The sequence below is a fragment of the Aspergillus versicolor genome (genome assembly GCF_001890125.1).
Source record: "Aspergillus versicolor CBS 583.65 unplaced genomic scaffold ASPVEscaffold_3, whole genome shotgun sequence".
NCBI classification, from domain to species: domain Eukaryota; kingdom Fungi; phylum Ascomycota; class Eurotiomycetes; order Eurotiales; family Aspergillaceae; genus Aspergillus; species Aspergillus versicolor.
The window spans coordinates 2757284-2777353 of NW_024467526.1; the positions used below are offsets into that span (position 1 = coordinate 2757284).

General features: G+C 50.0%; 10 protein-coding genes across 10 annotated transcripts; 7 read left to right on the plus strand and 3 right to left on the minus strand.

Moving 5' to 3' along the window:
- The first annotated feature begins 75 nt into the window (after positions 1 to 75).
- Positions 76 to 921, plus strand: ASPVEDRAFT_40151 (40S ribosomal protein eS27). Its single transcript, XM_040812067.1, has 3 exons — positions 76 to 98; positions 282 to 344; positions 412 to 921. The coding sequence occupies exons 1-3, from the start codon at positions 96 to 98 to the stop codon at positions 592 to 594; spliced, it is 249 nt and encodes an 82-aa protein (XP_040666375.1). The 5' UTR covers positions 76 to 95; the 3' UTR covers positions 595 to 921.
- A 927-nt stretch (positions 922 to 1848) lies between these two features.
- Positions 1849 to 2700, plus strand: ASPVEDRAFT_27328 (alpha/beta hydrolase; the record flags this gene model as incomplete). Its single annotated transcript, XM_040810005.1, has 1 exon — positions 1849 to 2700. One exon carries the CDS (start codon positions 1849 to 1851, stop codon positions 2698 to 2700), a length of 852 nt encoding a protein of 283 aa, XP_040666376.1.
- Positions 2701 to 2812: 112 nt separating this feature from the next.
- On the minus strand, positions 2813 to 4767 carry ASPVEDRAFT_582820 (proteasome regulatory particle lid subunit RPN5). Its single transcript, XM_040815413.1, has 5 exons — positions 4535 to 4767; positions 4422 to 4478; positions 4124 to 4360; positions 3583 to 4071; positions 2813 to 3524 (listed from the first exon to the last, which is right to left on the minus strand). The coding sequence occupies exons 1-5, from the start codon at positions 4616 to 4618 to the stop codon at positions 2925 to 2927; spliced, it is 1467 nt and encodes a 488-aa protein (XP_040666377.1). The 5' UTR covers positions 4619 to 4767; the 3' UTR covers positions 2813 to 2924.
- An 893-nt stretch (positions 4768 to 5660) lies between these two features.
- Positions 5661 to 7411, plus strand: ASPVEDRAFT_127107 (putative siroheme synthase; the record flags this gene model as incomplete). The annotated part of the gene is made up of 2 exons (XM_040806425.1): positions 5661 to 5985; positions 6039 to 7411. The coding sequence occupies 2 exons, from the start codon at positions 5661 to 5663 to the stop codon at positions 7409 to 7411; spliced, it is 1698 nt and encodes a 565-aa protein (XP_040666378.1).
- Positions 7412 to 7623: 212 nt separating this feature from the next.
- Positions 7624 to 8535, plus strand: ASPVEDRAFT_40154 (uncharacterized protein). Its single transcript, XM_040812068.1, has 3 exons — positions 7624 to 7743; positions 7830 to 7911; positions 7995 to 8535. Exons 1-3 carry the CDS (start codon positions 7679 to 7681, stop codon positions 8220 to 8222), a joined length of 375 nt encoding a protein of 124 aa, XP_040666379.1. The 5' UTR covers positions 7624 to 7678; the 3' UTR covers positions 8223 to 8535.
- Positions 8536 to 8657: 122 nt separating this feature from the next.
- Positions 8658 to 9727, plus strand: ASPVEDRAFT_40155 (2-deoxyribose-5-phosphate aldolase). The gene has a single exon (XM_040812069.1). The coding sequence runs from the start codon at positions 8759 to 8761 to the stop codon at positions 9554 to 9556; it is 798 nt and encodes a 265-aa protein (XP_040666380.1). The 5' UTR covers positions 8658 to 8758; the 3' UTR covers positions 9557 to 9727.
- A 466-nt stretch (positions 9728 to 10193) lies between these two features.
- Positions 10194 to 11966, minus strand: ASPVEDRAFT_27333 (putative ribosomal assembly complex component Ipi3; the record flags this gene model as incomplete). Its single annotated transcript, XM_040810006.1, has 2 exons — positions 10194 to 11564; positions 11619 to 11966. 2 exons carry the CDS (start codon positions 11964 to 11966, stop codon positions 10194 to 10196), a joined length of 1719 nt encoding a protein of 572 aa, XP_040666381.1.
- Positions 11967 to 12989: 1023 nt separating this feature from the next.
- On the plus strand, positions 12990 to 15057 carry ASPVEDRAFT_27334 (uncharacterized protein; the record flags this gene model as incomplete). Its single annotated transcript, XM_040810007.1, has 2 exons — positions 12990 to 14075; positions 14131 to 15057. The coding sequence occupies 2 exons, from the start codon at positions 12990 to 12992 to the stop codon at positions 15055 to 15057; spliced, it is 2013 nt and encodes a 670-aa protein (XP_040666382.1).
- A 481-nt stretch (positions 15058 to 15538) lies between these two features.
- On the plus strand, positions 15539 to 17136 carry ASPVEDRAFT_40159 (lipoate synthase). Its single transcript, XM_040812070.1, has one exon. The coding sequence runs from the start codon at positions 15580 to 15582 to the stop codon at positions 16822 to 16824; it is 1245 nt and encodes a 414-aa protein (XP_040666383.1). The 5' UTR covers positions 15539 to 15579; the 3' UTR covers positions 16825 to 17136.
- Positions 17137 to 17489: 353 nt separating this feature from the next.
- On the minus strand, positions 17490 to 19046 carry ASPVEDRAFT_126707 (phosphoserine phosphatase SerB; the record flags this gene model as incomplete). Its single annotated transcript, XM_040806390.1, has 3 exons — positions 17490 to 17804; positions 17897 to 18154; positions 18210 to 19046. 3 exons carry the CDS (start codon positions 19044 to 19046, stop codon positions 17490 to 17492), a joined length of 1410 nt encoding a protein of 469 aa, XP_040666384.1.
- Between the last annotated feature and the right edge of the window lie 1024 nt (positions 19047 to 20070).

Here is a 20070-nt window from a genome sequence, read left to right on the forward strand (position 1 = left end):
CGAGACCTCTCCTGTTGCTTTCACACCCAAGCCGGCCATCTCATCAGCGCTCCATCTCAACTTTCTTCGCTGATCGACTTTTTTGTCTCGTCAAGATGGTAAGTTGAATTCGACTATTTTATTCTCCCCAGACCCCCGTTGATTCTAGCTACGTGGAATGTCGATCGATTTTGTGCTCTCGTGGTCGCCATCGCCGTCGCTCCACGGTGCATCATCGCGGCGTCATGAAAAATCCTGTCAATATACAAGAATACGGTTCGCTAATAACTTATTTCACATAGGTTCTCGCGGTCGACCTTCTCAACCCCACCCCTCAGGCTGAGGCCCGCAAGCACAAGCTTAAGGTATGATGGCGTCGAATTTGGATAATTGTGGTACTCGACAACTAATGGTGGAATTTTCTTCGAGTAGCAACTTGTGCCTGCTCCCCGTTCCTTCTTCATGGACGTCAAGTGCCCCGGCTGCTTCAACATCACCACCGTCTTCTCTCACGCCCAGACCGTCGTTGTGTGCTCCGGCTGCTCTACCGTCCTCTGCCAACCCACCGGTGGTAAGGCCCGTCTCACCGAGGGCTGCTCTTTCCGCAGAAAGTAAACGTCTCGACAACGGAGTTGGGCGATGACGATTGCAACGTGGCGTTTTTCGATGATGATGGATTAATACTATATTTTTGAGAAAGCACATCAGATAGAAGATGGAATCCTCGCCCCTTGCGAGAAACCCCTACAACACTCATGGGCAATGAGAAAAATGTTCTTACACCTCACATCACCGTTCAATACCAAAAAGCGTTTTCTTCACATTGAGGGGAGTTCCGGATATCTGGCACTTGATCGGTCCACACTCTGTCAACTTATTGCTTTGTTTCCGTCAAAAACCAGTTTATTCTCACCTTCTTGTGTTTATGCTTTTTTTTTTTTCCTTTTGTACATCGTTGTTTGAACGAACGTACTGGGTTTTGCGCATTATGGGATGTACACAGCGAGCGCGTCCGCCGGAACCGTTGCCAAACGAAGCGAATTTCAGATACCAGAAGGCATAGGGGCGACAAATCCTCCTCTGGCGAAGGTGAATAATCACTTTTGGCATGTGCTCTCAAGCGGACGCGTTGGACTCCATTACCGTCTGAGTCAGTATTTCTCTTGGGATTGCTGAACTTGGTCTGTAAGTAGCCCTAGCCGTGACTCCTAGGCGCAGTAGTGAATTGTACACCTATATGCAGTGATGCACCTCAGTATCCTGGAAGCGTAGCATGTAGTATCCACATCCACCTTAGTATCCGTACACCCCGTCAACAACGCTTAGCCTGTATTCTTTTTTGTCTGGGGCCCCGGGGTCGGGGTCCACAGTGGCTTCTCTAACTGTAGGCATTAGAGCAATAAGCTAGACGGCCAATCATTTTGTATTCCCGTTAAGCAATTGGACGGGCTATCCTTTCTAACGTATCCGTGCTCATATGGAAAAACTCGAAGACAGCATGTTGGTCCATTTGCTGCTGTAGTCGTGATTTACTACTATACCCGTCTCAGGGAGGATGGTTAGCCCCAAAACTTAAGGAGATTTAGCAAAGTTCTTGACAGTGCAATATCGGTGTTTGGCAAAACTGTACACGAACATTATTCACCTAGGTCGTCCAACGTGGTCCTCTTTTCGCTGTCGGGATTGACTGTCAGTCCCAGCCAAGCGTTATCTTATCTTGCAGCTCAGACCAACGACAAAACTGTACCCTCAGACATCATTTACCCCAAGGCACCTCACCGAAGTCATACTCTCTTTTTATTTACCCTTCGTGGCCTTATCGCTTTTTAGTTTCCCTATAAACAGCGTTTCTCGTCGATCTCATCCAAAATGGCCGCCCGCCCCCCGTTAAAACTTCTTATGCTGCATGGCTACACCCAGTCTGGACCCCTCTTTCACGCCAAATCCCGCGCCCTGATAAAGCATATAACAAAGGCCTTCCCCCTCCACGAGATTGCTGCTATATATCCCACTGGTCCTTTACGCCTTAACCCCGCGGATATCCCCGGCTACACACCACAAGAAGGCTCTGGCTCGGGGGAGGAGAGCGAAATTGAATCATTTGGATGGTACAGACGCTCAAACACCGCCGAGCCACCACTCTATGTCGGTCTCGAGGATGGGCTCGATGCAATCGCGAAGGTCCTCAGCGAGGAGGGCCCATTTGACGGCGTGATCGGGTTTTCGCAGGGCGCTGCGATGGCTGCGATGGTTGTTTCGCTATTGGAGGGGTCGAAGAGGAAGGATGCGTTTGCGCAGTTCGCGCCGTCTGCTTCGTTCTCAGCGGGTGTTGAGGGGTTCAAATACCCGGAATCATTTGCAAAGTTGAATCATCCGGCATTTAAGTTTGCGCTGTGTTATAGTGGGTTTCGGTCACCTGGGGATCGGTATAGAGCGTTTTATGAGAGCCCGCCGATTCAGACGCCTATATTGCACGTGCTCGGGTCGTTGGATGCTGTGGTTGAAGAGAGTAGGAGTAGGGCTTTGATAGATGCTTGTGCTGGGAATCCAGAGGAAGAGGGTAAGGTGGTTTGGCATCCTGGTGGCCACTTTTTGCCGAGTCAGAGACCTTACTTGGACGCCGCAGTGAAGTTTATTAGGGAGCTTTTGGAAGGAGGGCAGCAGTGGGGCAAAGATACCGCGAAGGAGGAAGATGTTAACGATATGGACGTGCCTTTCTAAAAGGTATCGGGTTGCTGGGTCTTCTTATATCTGGATTTGTTGGCGGCTTTGACTTATACCTATAGAGCTTTTGGTTTCTTAGATATACAGAGTACATATGATTACGAAGTTATTTGCGCTCAGCAGTTGAGTGCTAATCATGCGGATGATTTTCATTTCTACTATTGCATAGCTGTACACCCGTTATATGCTACCATCCCCTCACGTTCCTGATCGTCTGAGCATTAACGAGCCTTGGCTTTCTCCCGGGTTGGGAGGATGCGTGCCATCATCTCTTCCTTGGTGATGAGATGGTCAATACGCTCTAGGAGGCCTAACAGATTCTTCATGTCGCTGCTCCACTCGTTCAGCACGTCATCTGCATCGCGAGGTTTGGCGAAGTTGACCAGCCGAGCAGGTCGGTCAATTTTCGCATAGATGGTCTTCGAGGTAACCAGTTCACTGATGTACTTCTCGGTTTCCTCCTCGGTCAGGTCCAGAAGCTGGGTCAACCGCCCCATTTGGATGCGGGTGTAATACTTCGCCACCACACGTACGTTGTGTTCAATGACGCGCTTGCGAAGGTCTTGCCACCTCTTGTATGGCTGGTCTTCCGCGGACTGACTCGGCTTAGGTTTGAAGACGTCGGTATCGCATAGATGAGGACCGAACTGCTCCGCAACAATGGGCCAACGCATGAGTTCGGGTACGGTAAACAGTTTTACCAAGCGAGCCTCAACAGCAACCGCGGAGAGCCTTGAGTCCTGTTGGATACGGTGCAATAGATCGGACTGTTCGTTGTCGTATGGCGACAGTACGATATAGTATACAATTCGCGCGAGAGCCTGAGTGGCAGATCAGCATGTACTACTTAGATGGTTGACAGAAGACGAGTGAGCTTACCGCTTGAAGTTGTTCTGTGTTTTCTTGTACCGAATCAGTATCAAGCACCTCCCTGTAGTGCTTGCAAACATCCAGGTACTTGTAATCATGGTTGGCAAGAATAATCTGCTGTTCGTAGTAGCGAAGCTTCAGATCCGTGACATCGTCATCCACCTCCATGGGAGGCTCGTCGGGTCCCCGGGACTTCTCTCTTTCTTCAGCCTCCTTCTTGAGCTTCTCAATCTCCTCCGGGCTCTTCTTCGGCTTGCGGGCGAAATATCGTTTGTTGATCTTCCGGCTCAGAACTGTCGCCTGTGTCCAATCACCACGCTCAATACAGAGTGCGACTTGTTCGAGAATGAATTCAGTCTTCTCCCTTCTTGTCATCGATCCGAAAGTTTCGACTTGTAATTCGCAGAGAATGTCGGCAGCGGCGTTCAAATCACCTTGGGACTTTTTAATCTGGGACAAGATCCGTGTGACCCGAGCTCTTTCAACTTCGACAAAAATCTGAGAGGTACGTTAACTTGGTGGACGGAATAAAGCCTGCCTATGCACTGACCTTTCCCTCCGTGACGGTTCGCAGGGCCTGGATAACTGATAGCTTGGTCTCCAGATTCGGCGTCTCATCCAAATATTTCATCACCGTCTGTACCATCCTTGTGATGGCTTGCTTGAGCTGGCCATGCTTCTTCGAAAGGAGTAGGACTTGGTCGTTGAGCAGGTTCCAGTCGCCGGAGTTCTTGCTGATTGTGACGATAGTAATGAGTAATCGAGATGTGGTGGGTAAGTCGCTTGACTATGAGATCACGGCAATTAGAATACGACAATTATGTATTAGTGGGATGGAACTGTCATACCTGTCTGGCTTGCTTCTCCAACACTAGCAGCTTGTCGATTGCTCCCTGGACGTCAGTCTACCAAGTAGTTAGTATAGAGACCCCTTTGAATCAACGGAATCAATAGATTCTACCTTTGCTAACTGCTCCGCCTCCGGAATCAGCTTGTCAGCATCCTTGGAGAAGTCCTTCTCCGGCTTGAAGAGTCCGTCGGACATGATGGTAATCGCTGATTTGCGGCGGTATCAGGAGCAGGAAATGGGAGGAAGAGAGGTATGTATCAGGAGGTGAGAAAGAGAATATTAACCCGCCCAGGAATTTGTGGATATGATGGGCTGTGAGGTTGGAGAAGATGATGAGATATGATTGCATCTGGAGCTTGCGGCGTCAGTCGAGCTGGCCGAAGCTCCACATCACGTGAGCAGGTTGTCCTCTCGGCTCAAGTCCAAACAAAGGGATCAACTTCACCCTGTGCAAACCCCTCATGTGTATATCTAGGGATCACATTTGCAACTCTCAATCAAGCCCTGAGGTATTATAAATTTTGTTTGTGCGTTCCATATTGAGTCTACTTCCTACGCCATGTGGAACAGCCAGTTTTACGTCGCAGCTTATGGCTGAATGAGCACCCGACTGGGTGCTGTACGACAAATAAAATCTCAACCAACTGTACAAACCATCCATTTATCATGAACGACGCCTGGTTTGTTCATGGAGCCCAAGCGGCGGCTTTATTGCCGACCTCCTCTCTACACAGCGGAATCAACCCTATATTGCAGCCTTACAAACAAGGCATCAAATTAGATAAGCTGCCATGATCACGCCATCGTTTTAACTGCTTTGGGCGGAAGAATGTATAAAATCTACAAGGACAAGGGAAAAGTCCACACTGAATGGAGTCATTTCCAGTTGCTTTTGATCTTCTGATCTTCTGAATGTTGAGACCTCTCAATAGCCTACGATAGGCTTATCTACTGATCATCATCACGAATAATAATTATCCAAAACGTCTTCAAAGCCACCGTTATCTCGATTTGCCTCTCAACCAATTGGCTTTGATCTATTTTATTTCCGCGGAGTCAGTACCGGGAGATTGGCGGCTTTTTTAAATGCTTCATGCTCGACGCCCTGCTTGACAAGAAGAAGATAGAAATCGCTCAAGGCGCTTGACACTCTCACCACATTTGCTCATCACTTTCAATCATCTCTGAACAATTCCCCGGGGCCGCCAAGTCGGGACTCGGGTGATAGCTTTCCACAATGAAGGACGCATCGTCAGAGAACCCAGCGCAAATCCCGCTGTTGGCTTCATTAAACGCGGACTCCCAGGTGCATTTGATTGTTGGGGCTAATCCTCTTGCTGCAGCCCGTTGCACCAAAAGTGTGCAAGCAGGCGCAAAGCCAGTGGTCATCTCGCCTGGCTCAGAGAGTTTGCAATATACTTTAGCAGCACATATTGAAAATGGGCCTGCAAAATGGATTCAAAGGGAATTTGAAGATGGTGATTTAACGACCTTAGGGAGGGAAGAGGTTGATCACGTCGTGGACATGGTCTTTGTCACCCTTGGTGGGAGTCATCCTCTGAGTATGTACAGTGCAATGTCATTTCATAGTGACCTTCTCTAACTTTACTTACAGGCTCTCATATCTCCAAATTATGCCGACGCCTCAGGATCCCGGTTAATGTATCCGATGCTCCAGCTCTTTGCACCTTCAGCTTGCTGTCTACCTACTCAGATGGCCCGCTTCATGTCGGAATTACGACTTCCGGCCGGGGCTGCAAGCTAGGCTCGCGACTGAAGAGAGAAATATCGTCAGCACTTCCTCCAAACCTCGGGAGTGCCATAGACAGACTGGGAACGGCCAGAAAGCGTCTCTGGGAAGAAGACTTTGCTGCGGGCCTGTGTGATACGGGCTTTGATGTTGATGAGGACGACTCAACTGGACAAAAGCACACCTTCAATAATTTGGTCACAAATGACGACGTTAACGCCGCAAAAACTCGCCGCATGCGCTGGTTGTCTCAGATCTGTGAATACTGGCCACTTCGCAAGCTCGCTGCCATCAACGATTCGGACATCGATAACATACTTCAAGAATACAGCTCAGGGAATACGAATCCTTCTGACACGAATGGGGTCCAGTTACCTGAGCGCAAGGGCAAAATTATTCTCGCTGGATCAGGTCCAGGGCATCCTGATTTGCTCACACGGGCAACCTATAATGCTATTCAGTGCGCAGACATCATCCTAGCCGATAAACTTGTGCCGGCACCTGTTTTAGAACTGATCCCGCGGCGAACAGAGGTTCGGATTGCGCGAAAATTTCCAGGAAACGCTGACCAAGCTCAAGAGGAGTTTCTCCGCATGGGCTTGGATGCACTTCAAAAAGGTCGCCAGGTACTACGTCTTAAACAAGGTGACCCATATCTTTATGGGCGAGGAGGAGAAGAACTTGAATTTTTCCGCGCCGAGGGCTTTACGCCTGTTGTATTACCCGGCATCACCAGTGCATTGAGCGCCCCCCTGTTTGCAGAGATCCCTGCAACTCACAGAGGAGTATCTGACCAGGTCTTGGTATGCACAGGCACTGGAAGGAAAGGTGCAGCACCAGATCCTCCAACCTATGTGCCGACACAGACAGTTGTCTTTTTGATGGCATTGCACCGACTTTCCACCCTTATCGACTCTCTAACCAATCCAATCGCGGAAGAATGTGACAATCCCCCGCGCCCGCGACAACTCTGGCCAAGAGAAACACCTTGCGCCATCATTGAACGTGCTTCCTGCAGTGATCAGCGAGTGATACGTTCTACACTCGAGCATGTCTGCCAAGCATTTGAGGCTGAGGGATCGCGGCCACCTGGCTTACTTGTAGTTGGGGCGAGCTGCCATGTTCTTCACAAACCGACTGATGGTCAGAAATGGATTGTTGAAGACGGTTTCCGGGATTTGGACGAGTTACGAGACACGATCGAAGGTCCGAGGATCAACGACAGCTTAAATTCATGATGGCATGTTAGCAGGCAGAAAAGTGTTTATGATACCCATATAGATCTGTCTAGAATTAGAAAATTTATCTATTGAAATTTATCTCCGTTCATGCTAATTTGATGCTATCTCATTCATTGTACGTTATGATAACATCCCAAGTAGTAATAGGAACAAAGAGTCACGGGCCCGCCAACGCCAAGCCCGGCGTCTTTCTGTCATCTCCCCCAACTTGCAACTTAGCCACTGATTAATCCATCATCACTCCATCGCAACTGCATATTAATCATGGCATCATCGAAAGCATCCTCGAAGCCCGGCGTCTATCTACATAATGGGCAGATACTCCAAGCGTGAGTAAAAAACCGCATCGCCCCCGCCGCAGTGATGCTCTTTCCCACCAGCGCCGATCACTAATGATATCGTCTCTTATCCACAGTCCTCCAGTTTCCGTCCAGATAAGACGTTTTATGGAAAATATCTATCTGTTCCTTGGGCTCTACTTCACAAGCTTTTTCGCGGTATGTTTATTTGAATGGTCTTCCCCAAGTCATCCCATCTCTTCCATCCCTTCTCGACATTGTTGCTGACAGTTCGATCCCAGCTTGACCCTTACGAGGCTGCCCAGAACTCACCATTCAACGTCACAAGAGCCGAAAACAAGGACAACACCAGACCTCGCTGGAATGGCTTTGGGGGCCCGCGAGGGGGAGGAGGTGGTGGAGGTGGAGGTGGTGGCCCCGGTGGCGGCGGCGGTTTTGGATCATTTGGCTCAGGAAAGTTTGGAAAGGTGGATGACATTCAAGGCTCATGCAAAGGATCATGCTGCTGAGGGGTCAATGCCTATTGAACGAGCAAGACATGGTGTTCGGCACTTTCACCTAAATCGGGGGAGATGACTCGCGCAGTCTTTCATCGTTGGTGGAGGAGAGGCCAAAGCATAATCGATACCCGACTTTTATACATTTTGCCAAGTTGAATAAAATTGCTGTTAGTAGAATACGTCGCCATTCGAACACACTATTGTATTTTCCTGTTGTGAACCTGAATTGGAGACTTGCCGACTACAGCCTGTATGGCCTGTAATGTAGATCTCTGCTCCCAGTCTTTCTTTATAGTTATGTCCGAACTATTACCGAGGTCACCGCGAGTCTTGCCAATCATTCGAGTAGTATAATGCCCCGTGTATCCTGTTAAGGCGGCCTGCGAATACACAAAATCCGTTTAGTCCGTCTAGATCTAGATATCACGTGGGGTTACTCCGCGTTCTCCGCAGGAAGAGGGGCTGTCAATGACCTGTCGGGATTTGTGTTCTTCTACGTTTTGTTTACTTTCTCGGAGAGACTTGAGAAAAGACTCGACCTCACTATGTCTGTCCCCAAGAACGACGCGGAGTGGGAGACCCTCATCTCCACAATCCAAAGCTCGCTATCAAACGTTTCAGAGCAACAAGCCACGCCACCTGCCAAAATCAACCGCACCATTGATCACACCCAGTTAGGACTAGCAGCAACAGAAGAACAAATCAACGAACTATGTGATCAGGCCTCGAAGTACCAATTCGCAACAGTATGCGTTCGTTTAGGCCATGTTGAACAGGCCGTGAAGAAGCTGCGCGAGGCACCCGAGGTAGGCGTCGCCTGTGTTGTCGGCTTCCACGAAGGCATGTATGAGACTTCAGAGAAAGAAAACGAGGCACGAAAAGCTGTCGAGTTGGGGGCTTCGGAACTCGATATGGTTCTCAAGTACCCGCTACTCAAGACAAAGCAGTACATGGATGTTTACGAGGATATCCTTGGTGTCCGCAAGGCCGCTCCGGCGCCCATTGGGTTGAAGGTTATTCTAGAGACGTCGCAGTTGACTCGGGATGAGATAATTGCCGGGTCTGTTATCTCCTGCTTGGCTGGGGCGGATTTCATCAAGACAAGCACTGGGTTTAATGGTGCGGGTGCTTCGGTTGAGAATGTGGCCTTGATGTATGAGACGGCAAAGGTTGTGGGTAAGGGGACGAAGGTTAAGGCGAGTGGCGGTGTACGTTCTGCAGCAGATTGCATCAATATGTTGAAAGCCGGGGCAGAGCGCATTGGTGCGAGTTCAGGAGTCAAGATTGTGCAGGAGTTGGAGGGTGAGGTGCAAGAGCAGGGGGGTGCGAGCGGTGGGTACTGAGAACTGATATCATTCTCTCAACTTTAACCATGTACATAAAACGGTCTGCGAAGTTAGTAATTGAGCTTCTCCATGCCATGTATACCATTTTAGTTTAAATTCAACAGTGGCCGAGTTTACAAGAGGCCCAAGTGATATACCCGCACCATGCCAATGGTACGGAGTATAGGCATCAGCCGTTGGGTGTGTCCCTTAATAAGACGCTGAAACGTTTTCGGAATTTGTAGTCGGGATAAAAACGCTTTAAACCGTGATTTTTGCTTTATTGGGTAAAAAGGCCCCTCTGACACGGCCCTGGAATGTGCAATATTGAGATGTCACTTTACGCCGGCTTGGTTGATATAGGGATCAAGGGATGAAGGGAGTCGTGAAGTGAACACTGCATGGCAGCTAATTATAATCGCCGCATACAACGTTGTCTTATTATTCGCCGTGTATATGCTAGGTAGTCCAATCATACTTGGAGCTCTATACTCAACCCAAACTTTTAACCCATTGCGCCGTGGAATGTTACCCATGTCCTATGTAGTATCGTGCTTCGGAGACCCTTGAAACATGCCAGACGCTCCTAATTATACGACCAGCTAAAAAACGTGAACGAAATGAAGGACGTAGAATGACGTAACGGAGAGAAGTATCATTGCTCGTCACTGCTTTGATCGTCGGTGCCACTCGTTTCAGAGTCCTCGACTTCCATTCGGCGAAGTACAGAATCACCGTTCTTCCCTTTTTTCTCTGCCGCAAACCAGGCTTCCCGTCGTCGGGTTGCCCTTTCCTCCTTGCGTGCTTCCCGTCGGACCTTCTCCCGATGTGACTGCTCCTGTTTCCCATTGAGCTCGCTGATGTAGTCGTGGAGATTGACAAGTTCTGAGCGGAGTCGTGTAATTTCATCAGTAGTGGACTGCCGGGCTGTATCGCTCACGGACGCTTTCTGTTTCAGAGTAGCGATCTCGGTTTCTAGAGAAGCGATTTGGGAATCCTTCGCAGGGTTGTCAACATCCATTGCAGCGTCCATCGAAGGAGCCGATACTGGATTCGATCCTGGTTGACCCATGGCAGCGAGTTCAGATAGGCCTTGCTCTAGCATGGACGTGGGGAATGAAGAGTGAGAGAAGGCATCCATAAACCAGTCTGGCCCTGCAGGTGTTTCCCTGGACGGTAATGAATATAGAAGATGTGTGTTGAACTCGTAGTCTGCAGGAACGGTGCCTGCGGATTGTGCATTTTCTGAAAGGGTATGGTCGTATTTTGGCTTGACTATAGTGTGTGCTACTCGCTTTAGATTGGTAGCCTGCTGATATAAGCCATCGAGCGGCAGCATAATAACGTTCGTGGCCGGATGTGTCAATTCCGCTATCGTTGAGGCGTATTTCCGTCTTCCAACATTCCAGGAATAAACCTTGCCATTTTCATGGCTTGATAGCAGGGTCATGCCATCATAAGAAAGAGTCAGGGAATGCGCTGTGCCGCTATCAGCGGACGGTGGCAGCCAGCGTTCTTCCGAGGACACCTGCGCCGGAGTTGCCTGCAGCGATGGATTATAAAGAGCATGCTGGGTAGGTTGGTCCTTGTAAAAGTCTACCGACTGGATGCTGCCATCCTCATAGCCCACATAGAGTGCCCTATCAACAGGGTCGAGAACAAGGGAAGCCGCACTAGACGGCAAAAGGAAGTTCCGTAGAACATGACCGGTCCGATAGTCCCAGGCAATAGCAGTATTATCTTGGGCAGCAGAGACAGCGATATTGTATTTGCCAGTGCTGTGGCCCACCACAATAGCACTAACGCCCGCTCGGTGGTTAGAGAATGTGCGGATAGGCGAGTTCGGGGGTTGCCGGTCGCGGCCTGATGGGGGTTTTGTGAAAGATAGGAGGTCTACTAATGACCAAACATGGATACTGGCATCCGACGAGCCGGAGAGGATGAAGTTCGAGCTGGGATCGACCACGACGGTGGTAACTGGACGTAAATGCGATGCTGTGGAAGCAACTTGGCGCCCAGTGCAAACCTTTGTCGAATATCATCAGCCTTGATTCATACGATGCCAATTGGATTAACCTACCTCCCACAAAATCAGACGGCCACCCTCTGTGCCCAAAACCACGATATCGCCATTCTTCGATCCTGCAACGGCAATGCTGCGGATGCGCTCAGGAAATGGAACAGTAGCTTCCTGATTGCCCTTTTCCCTACTATATACATGTACAATTGCCTTTTCTGACTGCGCAGCAAACACATGCGACACGCTCACTGCCAAACAATTTGGTGCAGTCGAGCTCTTCTTGAAGGTGGACCGTAGGGTCGATGACGGCTGAAGCTCATGGAGACAAATTCCGACATCCCTTAGGGACGCCGAGACAGGCGTTTTCGCGGACGCCAAGGTCGACGCAACAAAGCATTCTGATAGCATGGGGAGCTTTATGGGATTCAAGTCGGTCGTTTCGCAGAACGTTCTTCGATCTATCTTGGCCCATATCTTTTTTTTTTTTTTTGGCTCTGCGATAAGATCGTTTGCAGTGTTTGTATTCGATCACGTGGCATTCCCTTTTGAGCCAATAAAATAGTTTCAATGGGCTTCATCAGATCAACATCAACCCTGGGGAAGGGAAAGACCCTGAATCCCTGAACTCCTTCATTTTCAAAGTGCTAATCCTATTCGGCTAGACTGATTATACCATGCAAAGCATTGCTGGAGTTGGCTTGCTCTGCTACCAACGATGGCAGGCCTTCATCAAGAACTCGGCTCGGATTGAAGCAATTGGGCGCCTCTTGGAGGAATTCAAGCTCTTAAAGAGCTGAGGCCCAATTTGTAGCCGCCACATCTCGGTTGGAATTCTTGCACATGCTCTTGGATTGAATCGCCCTGCCTAAGCATGGGCACTATGCAAGTGCACCCACAGCAACTGACGCAAGGGGCTCTAACTAGGGGCTGCAACTTTTGATTGCCCGGCGCAACAGCTTGATTTAATCGAGGCACCGTGACGTCCATCCAATGTCCCCTCGAGGGGTCTCCCCTTCTGATTCGCGCGCATCCTGCGTGTCTCATTCCTTCTGTGATGACGCTCTGCAGAGGCCCTGAGAGGCCCATCACCCACGTTTCTCTGTGGCTTTCTGTCCAATGATCCAGACTTGCCTCTGTCTGGAATGCAAGGACGGTGGGCAGCGGCCCTTTAGACTTTGATCATGTTCCAAAATTCCTCTGGAAGGGGGCGATTAGCATGCCCGATGTCTGGCGTTCTGTCACCGCAAGGTGGCCAAGGGATGTTTGGTAATTTGAACCACTCAACAGTATAAGGTCTCTTCCACCGCGTCTACGCCCATACTGGCTTGGAATTCTCAATTCTGATTTTCGCCCTATCGTTCACCCATACTACGTGGTCGACAAGCGAACTTCATATTTCTAATATCATTTGACTCTTTACTTGTATTCGCCATGTCCTTTGCGGACTACGAAGCTGCCGGCTGGCACCCTAGGCATGTTCATAGCCATCAGCGCCATCACACCGTGACCGCGAGTCCCGTCCCGACATACGTAAACAGGAGCGTTCCAACTTATAGTCTAGCAGGCCAGGATCAGGCATCTCATCCCAGTAACCTAGCTTCTCCGCGGTATTCCCCGAATGTTCAACCATGGAAGAGGCAGCAGCCACAGAACTCTCTCTCCTTCATCCGATCAACATCTCCGCGCGCCGAGCAGTCTGAGTATACCGTATCGCAACCAAGACGTTCAGCAGACCGCGGCACGACCTCTATTTCACCTTTTCGATCGGTGCGCAAGATGAAAGAACCTTTCCAACTTCGTCTCCCAGCATCCCCTTCTTTCGAGAATGGTTCAGCTCCTACTCGGGAGTCACCGACCACTTCACGACCTCCTGAAATTCGGACACTGCGAGCCTGGCGATCAGACCAGAACCTCACGGCCTCGACCCTAGAGACATTCGGCCTTCTCCCGAGTCCTCCATTATCTGACACTCAACGCTCCCAGGCTTCACTGGCGTCTACATACTTCTCTTCGAAACCAGGGTCTGAGATTGACAACGATCGAGAAGCTGATGACTGTACCTGCCATCCTCGAACAGCTTCCTGTCAACACTGCACTCCTCAGACACCTGCAACTGACGTATCCGTTCAAGAGTGCTCGGGTGAGGCGACCAATGTACACATGGCACATTCCAACCTTGTGAAACAATGTGAGTTGGGCAATATGCAGTTCAATCCTGCAACAACGGATTCAAGATGTATGTCACCCCGTGCAACCTGCTCGGGTACAGACTCGGTAGGGGTGAGGAACTTTTCTGGATCATCTTCGAGGGCAGAGCGGAGTAGGTCTGGCACAGTCTCGAGTGAGGGTAGTTGGGTCCCAAGCAGTCTCTCATATTGCGAGACATGGCTCCAGGGAGCTCCAATGGAGTCGGCAGAGAAGGAAGCCGGCAAATCCAAGGTTTCTAATCGAAGGAAGTTTCAAATTGTTCAAAAGAGCCCGTTCGTTCCGGACTGGAATCGTGAACATAATGATGCGGTATGTCCGACCTGTCTTCAGGTGAAATTCGTGAGCGTACTAATTTCCATGCCAGATGCTCGCGGTAAAAAGCAAAACAAAGCCTAAGTTGGTTGATATCTCTCGACAATCCTCTCCAGCAATGAGCTACTCGCTCCCTACTCCGACAAGTACCATACCCGCCACACCCGATCACAGTCTGCCAGAGGTTTCGGCCTTTAGTCCTGACACGCCACTGGAAATGTCCGACAGCGGATATTCTACGCATAGTTCCACTTACTCTTCAAAGGGAGATTGTGACGATAAAGAAGATGAATATACAGACTCGAGCTCTGTCGCTTCAGAAGCCGCCAGTGAAACCATCACCTGTGACCAAACACGAGAAAATGCGGACAGCTCGGAGACAAATCCAAAACCACATCCACATAAATCCCTTCCGTCGCCGCGAATACATGCATCTTCCGACGCCTCGTCGACAAGGTCTGACAAGGAAGAGTTAGAGAAGTGGTGGGATCATGAGTGGACGATAGACCAGCTAGAGCACTCAGTCAAAGACTTTCCACAGAACATGCTCCGCCTTACCTCTCCAGTTGTCATGTTCCTGCGTCAAAATCACGAACGGGCCCTACTACGCCCTTTCCGCCAAATATTCCCCGACGCCCCTCAATCGCTTCTCGATTCTCTCTGTGCTGTTTTGATTGCGAAAAACTATCTACTCTCTTTGCCGTCGCTGTGCCGCAGAACACTTAATGGGCCGCCTCGTGCCCAGGTTTCAAAGCTAGACACGGTGCCGGAGAAGGCTACTTCAATTCTTGGAATGAAGTTTGCGCAAGCTCCGCCTTTGCGTATCCGGGACGAGGTGCTTGGATCTCGAAGCAGCAAACTTAACCAAGATCTCGATCGAATTGCGGATAACCTTCTATTTACACTCCGAGGCCCTCATGACGAGGCCCTCAAGTCGTCCGTGCTAGTTCTAATGCAGGTCCTGGAGACCAAAGCATAGACATTCGTTAATTCCTTTCTTTTACCAGGAAACCACTATCCCTTCATTTTCATTTTCATTTCCTTTTTCTTCTCTATATCAAAGCGATCCTCTGTGTCTTGATTAGAGCTCCTGTCATTCTTTCAGCATTTTCGTATTCCTATACCTTCCCATTGCACAATCTAGCTCTCTCTCCATCTCTTTCCTTATTCCCTTTGTTGCACCCGCTGGTTGTTGAGTGATATTCGTCTAAGTTGGGTACGACACTTACAGTGTTTAATATATAATTATTCACTCCCATCAATATTTAGTATTTAGAATCAATAATATACGGATACCCAGTCACATCAACTTCATATCGTATTATTACCTGCTTTGTAGAATATACCACGCGGCTAGCTTGTCTGCGGGTAAGTTAACTTAGGTGCCTGAGGCATGATTATATAATACGGACTAGGCGGGCTTTCATCACCGGCGACGGTTTCCCGCGGAATTCCACCTTCTCGCAAACAACACCAACACCCTCTTGTTGCAGTTACCACCATGGCTGCTGCGACAAACCGCTTTAGAGCTCTTTGCTCCTCAAAGGCTGCGGTCCCTCAATCAGGGAGCGTTCCCTACCTCAGCTATCGTGGTTACGCAACTACTGATCCCTCTTCCGCCACCGGCGGAGCTTCGACAGCAACTACGAGGAAACGGACAACATTCACGGACAAGCTCAATGCCGGTCCCTCGTTTACAGACTTTGTTGGTGGCGGAAGCGACAATGCCCCCCTCGATCCCTCTGAAGCGTACGCCCTCAAAACCGCTCTCGTCGGACCAGCCGGGCGCAAGAAGGAAATGACCCGGTTACCATCATGGCTGAAAACACCGATTCCCGATTCAAAGAACTACCAGCGCCTTAAGAAAGATCTCCGAGGTCTCAATCTACACACTGTGTGTGAGGAGGCGCGATGCCCGAATATCTCCGACTGCTGGGGCGGCGGCGACAAGTCCTCCGCTACTGCGACAATCATGCTTATGGGTGATACGTGCACGCGAGGTTGCCGGTTCTGCAGTGTGAAGACTTCCCGTGCCCCGCCACCGCTTGACCCTCACGAGCCGGAAAATACATCGGAGGCTATTTCTAGATGGGGATTGGGGTATGTCGTCTTGACAGCTGTCGACCGCGATGACCTTGTCGATGGTGGTGCTCGCCACTTTGCTGAGACGGTGATCAAGATCAAACAAAAGGCACCCAACATCTTGGTGGAGTGCTTGACTGGTGACTATCGTGGGGATACGGAGATGGTTGCCATCACGGCTCGGTCTGGCTTGGATGTGTACGCCCACAACGTTGAGACTGTTGAACCCTTGACACCATTTGTCCGTGATCGCCGAGCCACGTTCCAGCAATCAATTCGTGTCTTGGATGCCGCGAAGAAGGCCAAGCCATCACTCATCACGAAAACGTCGCTCATGCTGGGCCTTGGAGAGACAGAAGAGCAGCTCTGGGATACGCTGCGCCAGCTGCGAGCTGTCAACGTTGACGTCGTTACATTTGGTCAGTATATGCGCCCAACAAAGCGTCATATGGCCGTACATGAATACGTGACCCCAGATAAATTCGAACTCTGGCGCCAGCGTGCTCTCGACATGGGCTTCCTCTACTGCGCCTCCGGCCCTCTGGTGCGGAGTAGCTACAAAGCTGGAGAGGCTTTTATCGAGAACGTCCTGAAGAAGAGACGAGCTGGAAATCCCGAGGGGGCTGTCAGCGATAACACCATCTCAGCCGACGAAGCGCGGTAGTTATTTCCTATTTCATTCATTCAACATATATTGGCGCATGGTTAGAGCAATTATCGGTTTACATTCTGAGAGAAGATTCTTTGTCATTTGAGGCGTCTTGTAATGGTTCAAAATAATTGTATCATGGACATATGATGGTATGGTTCAACACGAGTTCTCCCAATAACCCCATAATATCAGTATTATAGACCTATACTCCGTAAATAAGCTGCAATAATAGTCTACCTAAGTTTTCCCTTTACCCTCAGTCTAGATTTATTACGTCAAAATAATTTTGATCCCCGATATTTTGGCATAGGGTGGTTAGTTTGGCTCGTTCGTTCTTCACGTATAAGTCATCATGGTATTCATTCGAATATATCACATACATACGCCCACCCCCACCAGTCCCAATTGCACCTACATTTAGCTTAAGACGAAGTTCATATTCGCAATAGTATTTAAGAATTATGCGGTCGCGGCCCGTAAATCCAAAAGAAAAGAAGCCGGTGCCCCCGCAAGATTCTGCAAGAATCGTGAGTTATGAGGTCGTGAAAACTTAGTAGGACCCGCTGGCAAGTCAGAAAGAAAGTAAGAGACCTGCTCCTGACAAGATAAGAAAGAATGTTGAATAACCAGTTCTAGCCAGCCTTCAGAAGTCTCGAAGAATGTTCTCTATGTGAAAGTTACGCAGTGAGCTCCTGGATGTCCTCATCATTCAAACCAAGAAGATAAAGAACGTCAACTAGGCTCTCGCCGTTGATGCGTGTTGGGGCTTCGAGTTGCACCTTGCTCTTGGCTCGATACGCAACTCCAAGTCCAGCAGCATGGAGCATAAGCAGATCATTGGCACCGTCACCAACGGCAACAGTTTGCGCAATATCAATCCCGTTATCCGCAGCAATGGAGTTAAGCAGGCTGCGCTTCTGTTTCGCGTCTATGATCGGGTATGTTGGGACAAGTTTACCCGTCAAGGTTTGCGACGTCGGGTCAACCTCAAGCTGTGGACGGCAGAGATTAGTGAAAATGAATACTCTACGAAGACGGACAAATTGGGGTGTGAGGGGTCAGCTAAGGGAGAGCTGAAACGTACGTGATTGGCAAAGGCGTAATCAATGCCCAGCTCACCAGCCAACCATTCTGCAAGTGGTTGGAATCCTCCACTCAGAACAGCCAACTTACAGCCAAGCCTTTTGAGGGCTCTGCACACCTCCCTAGCACCAGGGGAAATGGTGAGTACTGACTTCAGTTTCTCGAAAACATCCGCAGGCACTCCCTTTAGCAGGCTGACTCGTTCCCTCAGTGACGCCGCGAAGTCAAGCTCACCATTCATTGCGCGTTCGGTAATTTCCTGCCACTGAATGTTAGGATCACGTACCAAAACAAAAACATTGCAGTGCACTAACGGAAACTTCTTTCTCGACGCCTATAAATTTAGCGATCTCGTCGATCACCTCATTCCTGATCAAAGTGCTGTCCATGTCGAAAACAACCAAGCGCTTGTGCCTGCGGAAAGCACTCTCCCTCTGCAGAACAACCTCCACATTCCATTCTCTCTCGAATCGCCATATACTCTCATGTTTACGGAGGTCGTCGAAGTTGAGATAATCTGGATTTGGAGGAGGCGAGAAAGTGACCTCCACAACGCGCGGATGCTCATGCGTATCCAGACAGCGGTGCGAGGTGGTCATGCGCTGATACGGAATTGGAAGTGATTCGATAATTTGAAGGAAATTGGTCAAGCACAGCTGTGACACATATGGGCCGTATAGGTGATCCAGAGGCTCAGGTTCCGGCGCGGGAGGCTCGCGTGGGATTTTCTCCATGTCGATGGTTGGGGCCGAGCCCACAGGTACCATGGGGTGAGGAAGCTTATCCCCAGGTCGAGGATTGGGCGATGAATCGGGGTGTAGATGGGGGTGCACCGGCTCGGAAGACTTGTAGAATATAGTTGCGACCAGCTTCGGGGTCCCTCGAGGGAGAACGCCCTCGCGATGATGGAAGATACTGTGGATGATGCCACTGTCGGTCACCTTCTTTGGATCCGGAGAAATGGGATTCGAGTTGCGGGCAACCGCCGCCGGCGGCTGCTCATTAGTGTTTCCGAGCACATTGCCTATTGTCTGAGTAAAGGGTGCCGGTGGCTTGTACTGCTGGTGGTCGTGGATGAAAGAGCTACTGGAGAAGTCCTGTCGCAAAACAGGGCGGGCAGGACGAGCTCCCGCGGGGTTGGGCGATGACATGTCGGAGAGGTGCAGGAAGGGTTCGTGCGGGGGGAACAGTTTGAGGGACAGAGACAGATCACAAAGGTCGGCAGGGATCAACAGCACCCGCCCGTGGGGAGAGATTTTCCCTCTGGTAGCGCGAGAATGGGATGCAGAAGTCGCAAAAGGCTTTGATTAGTTGGTTTCAACTTTCCTCCAGATCTCAACGGCCGCACCGATCGCGAGCACGTGGTTTTGATGCCTCAGGCCGCCAGGCACGGCCAAACATCGGCTGCTTGTCAAGGCAGAAAGCGCCCAAGTTGGAATCGTCAAGGCTTCAGTTCAAGTGGGGGGTTCTCAACGACCAGCGCTGACAAGACCCGGACTACGCATCCATGATGGCATCTTCTGGATGACACAAGATGAGCAAGAGCTCTATCCTTACTAATATGTTGTGTATGACCTGTTTGCTTGTGCTTTCGTCACAGATAGCTAATCGTCAACAGCCTTGCCTCCGAGATACGGAGGACGGTGTACATTACTGCGTTATCCCCGCAATGGGAAGGCAAACGATTTCTAATCGACTCCCTTGTGGAAGCTGCATAAGCCCTACTTTCTCCGAGGACAGTTCTCCATGGTTCCAAGAGCACGTCAGAATGGGTGGATTTATCATCAACCCTGCCAAACTCTGAGGGCAGAAGATGACTCCGGGTGGCGGAAGAGACCATACACGCAGGTATTGCGTGATTTCTCCGGAGGATTAGAAGATCAAAATTTTCACCTTAAATCCCGATATGGCAGGCGGTTAGTGGCGATGTCGTGCTCGCGAACGGCAGAATGAATCGGCATGTACGGAGTATGAGGGAGGAGGGCTATGGAAAGGCGCCCCCCATTGCGGAAGATGTCGTGATCGCCCCTGTCCGCTCTCCTTCTATATCAAACGAGCCATTGTCTCTCTTCTCGGTTCCTACACTACTCTACTTCCTCCGCCACAATCATACATCATCCTCTACCAGGCCCATTACGACCACATACACCTTCCTCTAGGGCTGTATAAGACGCA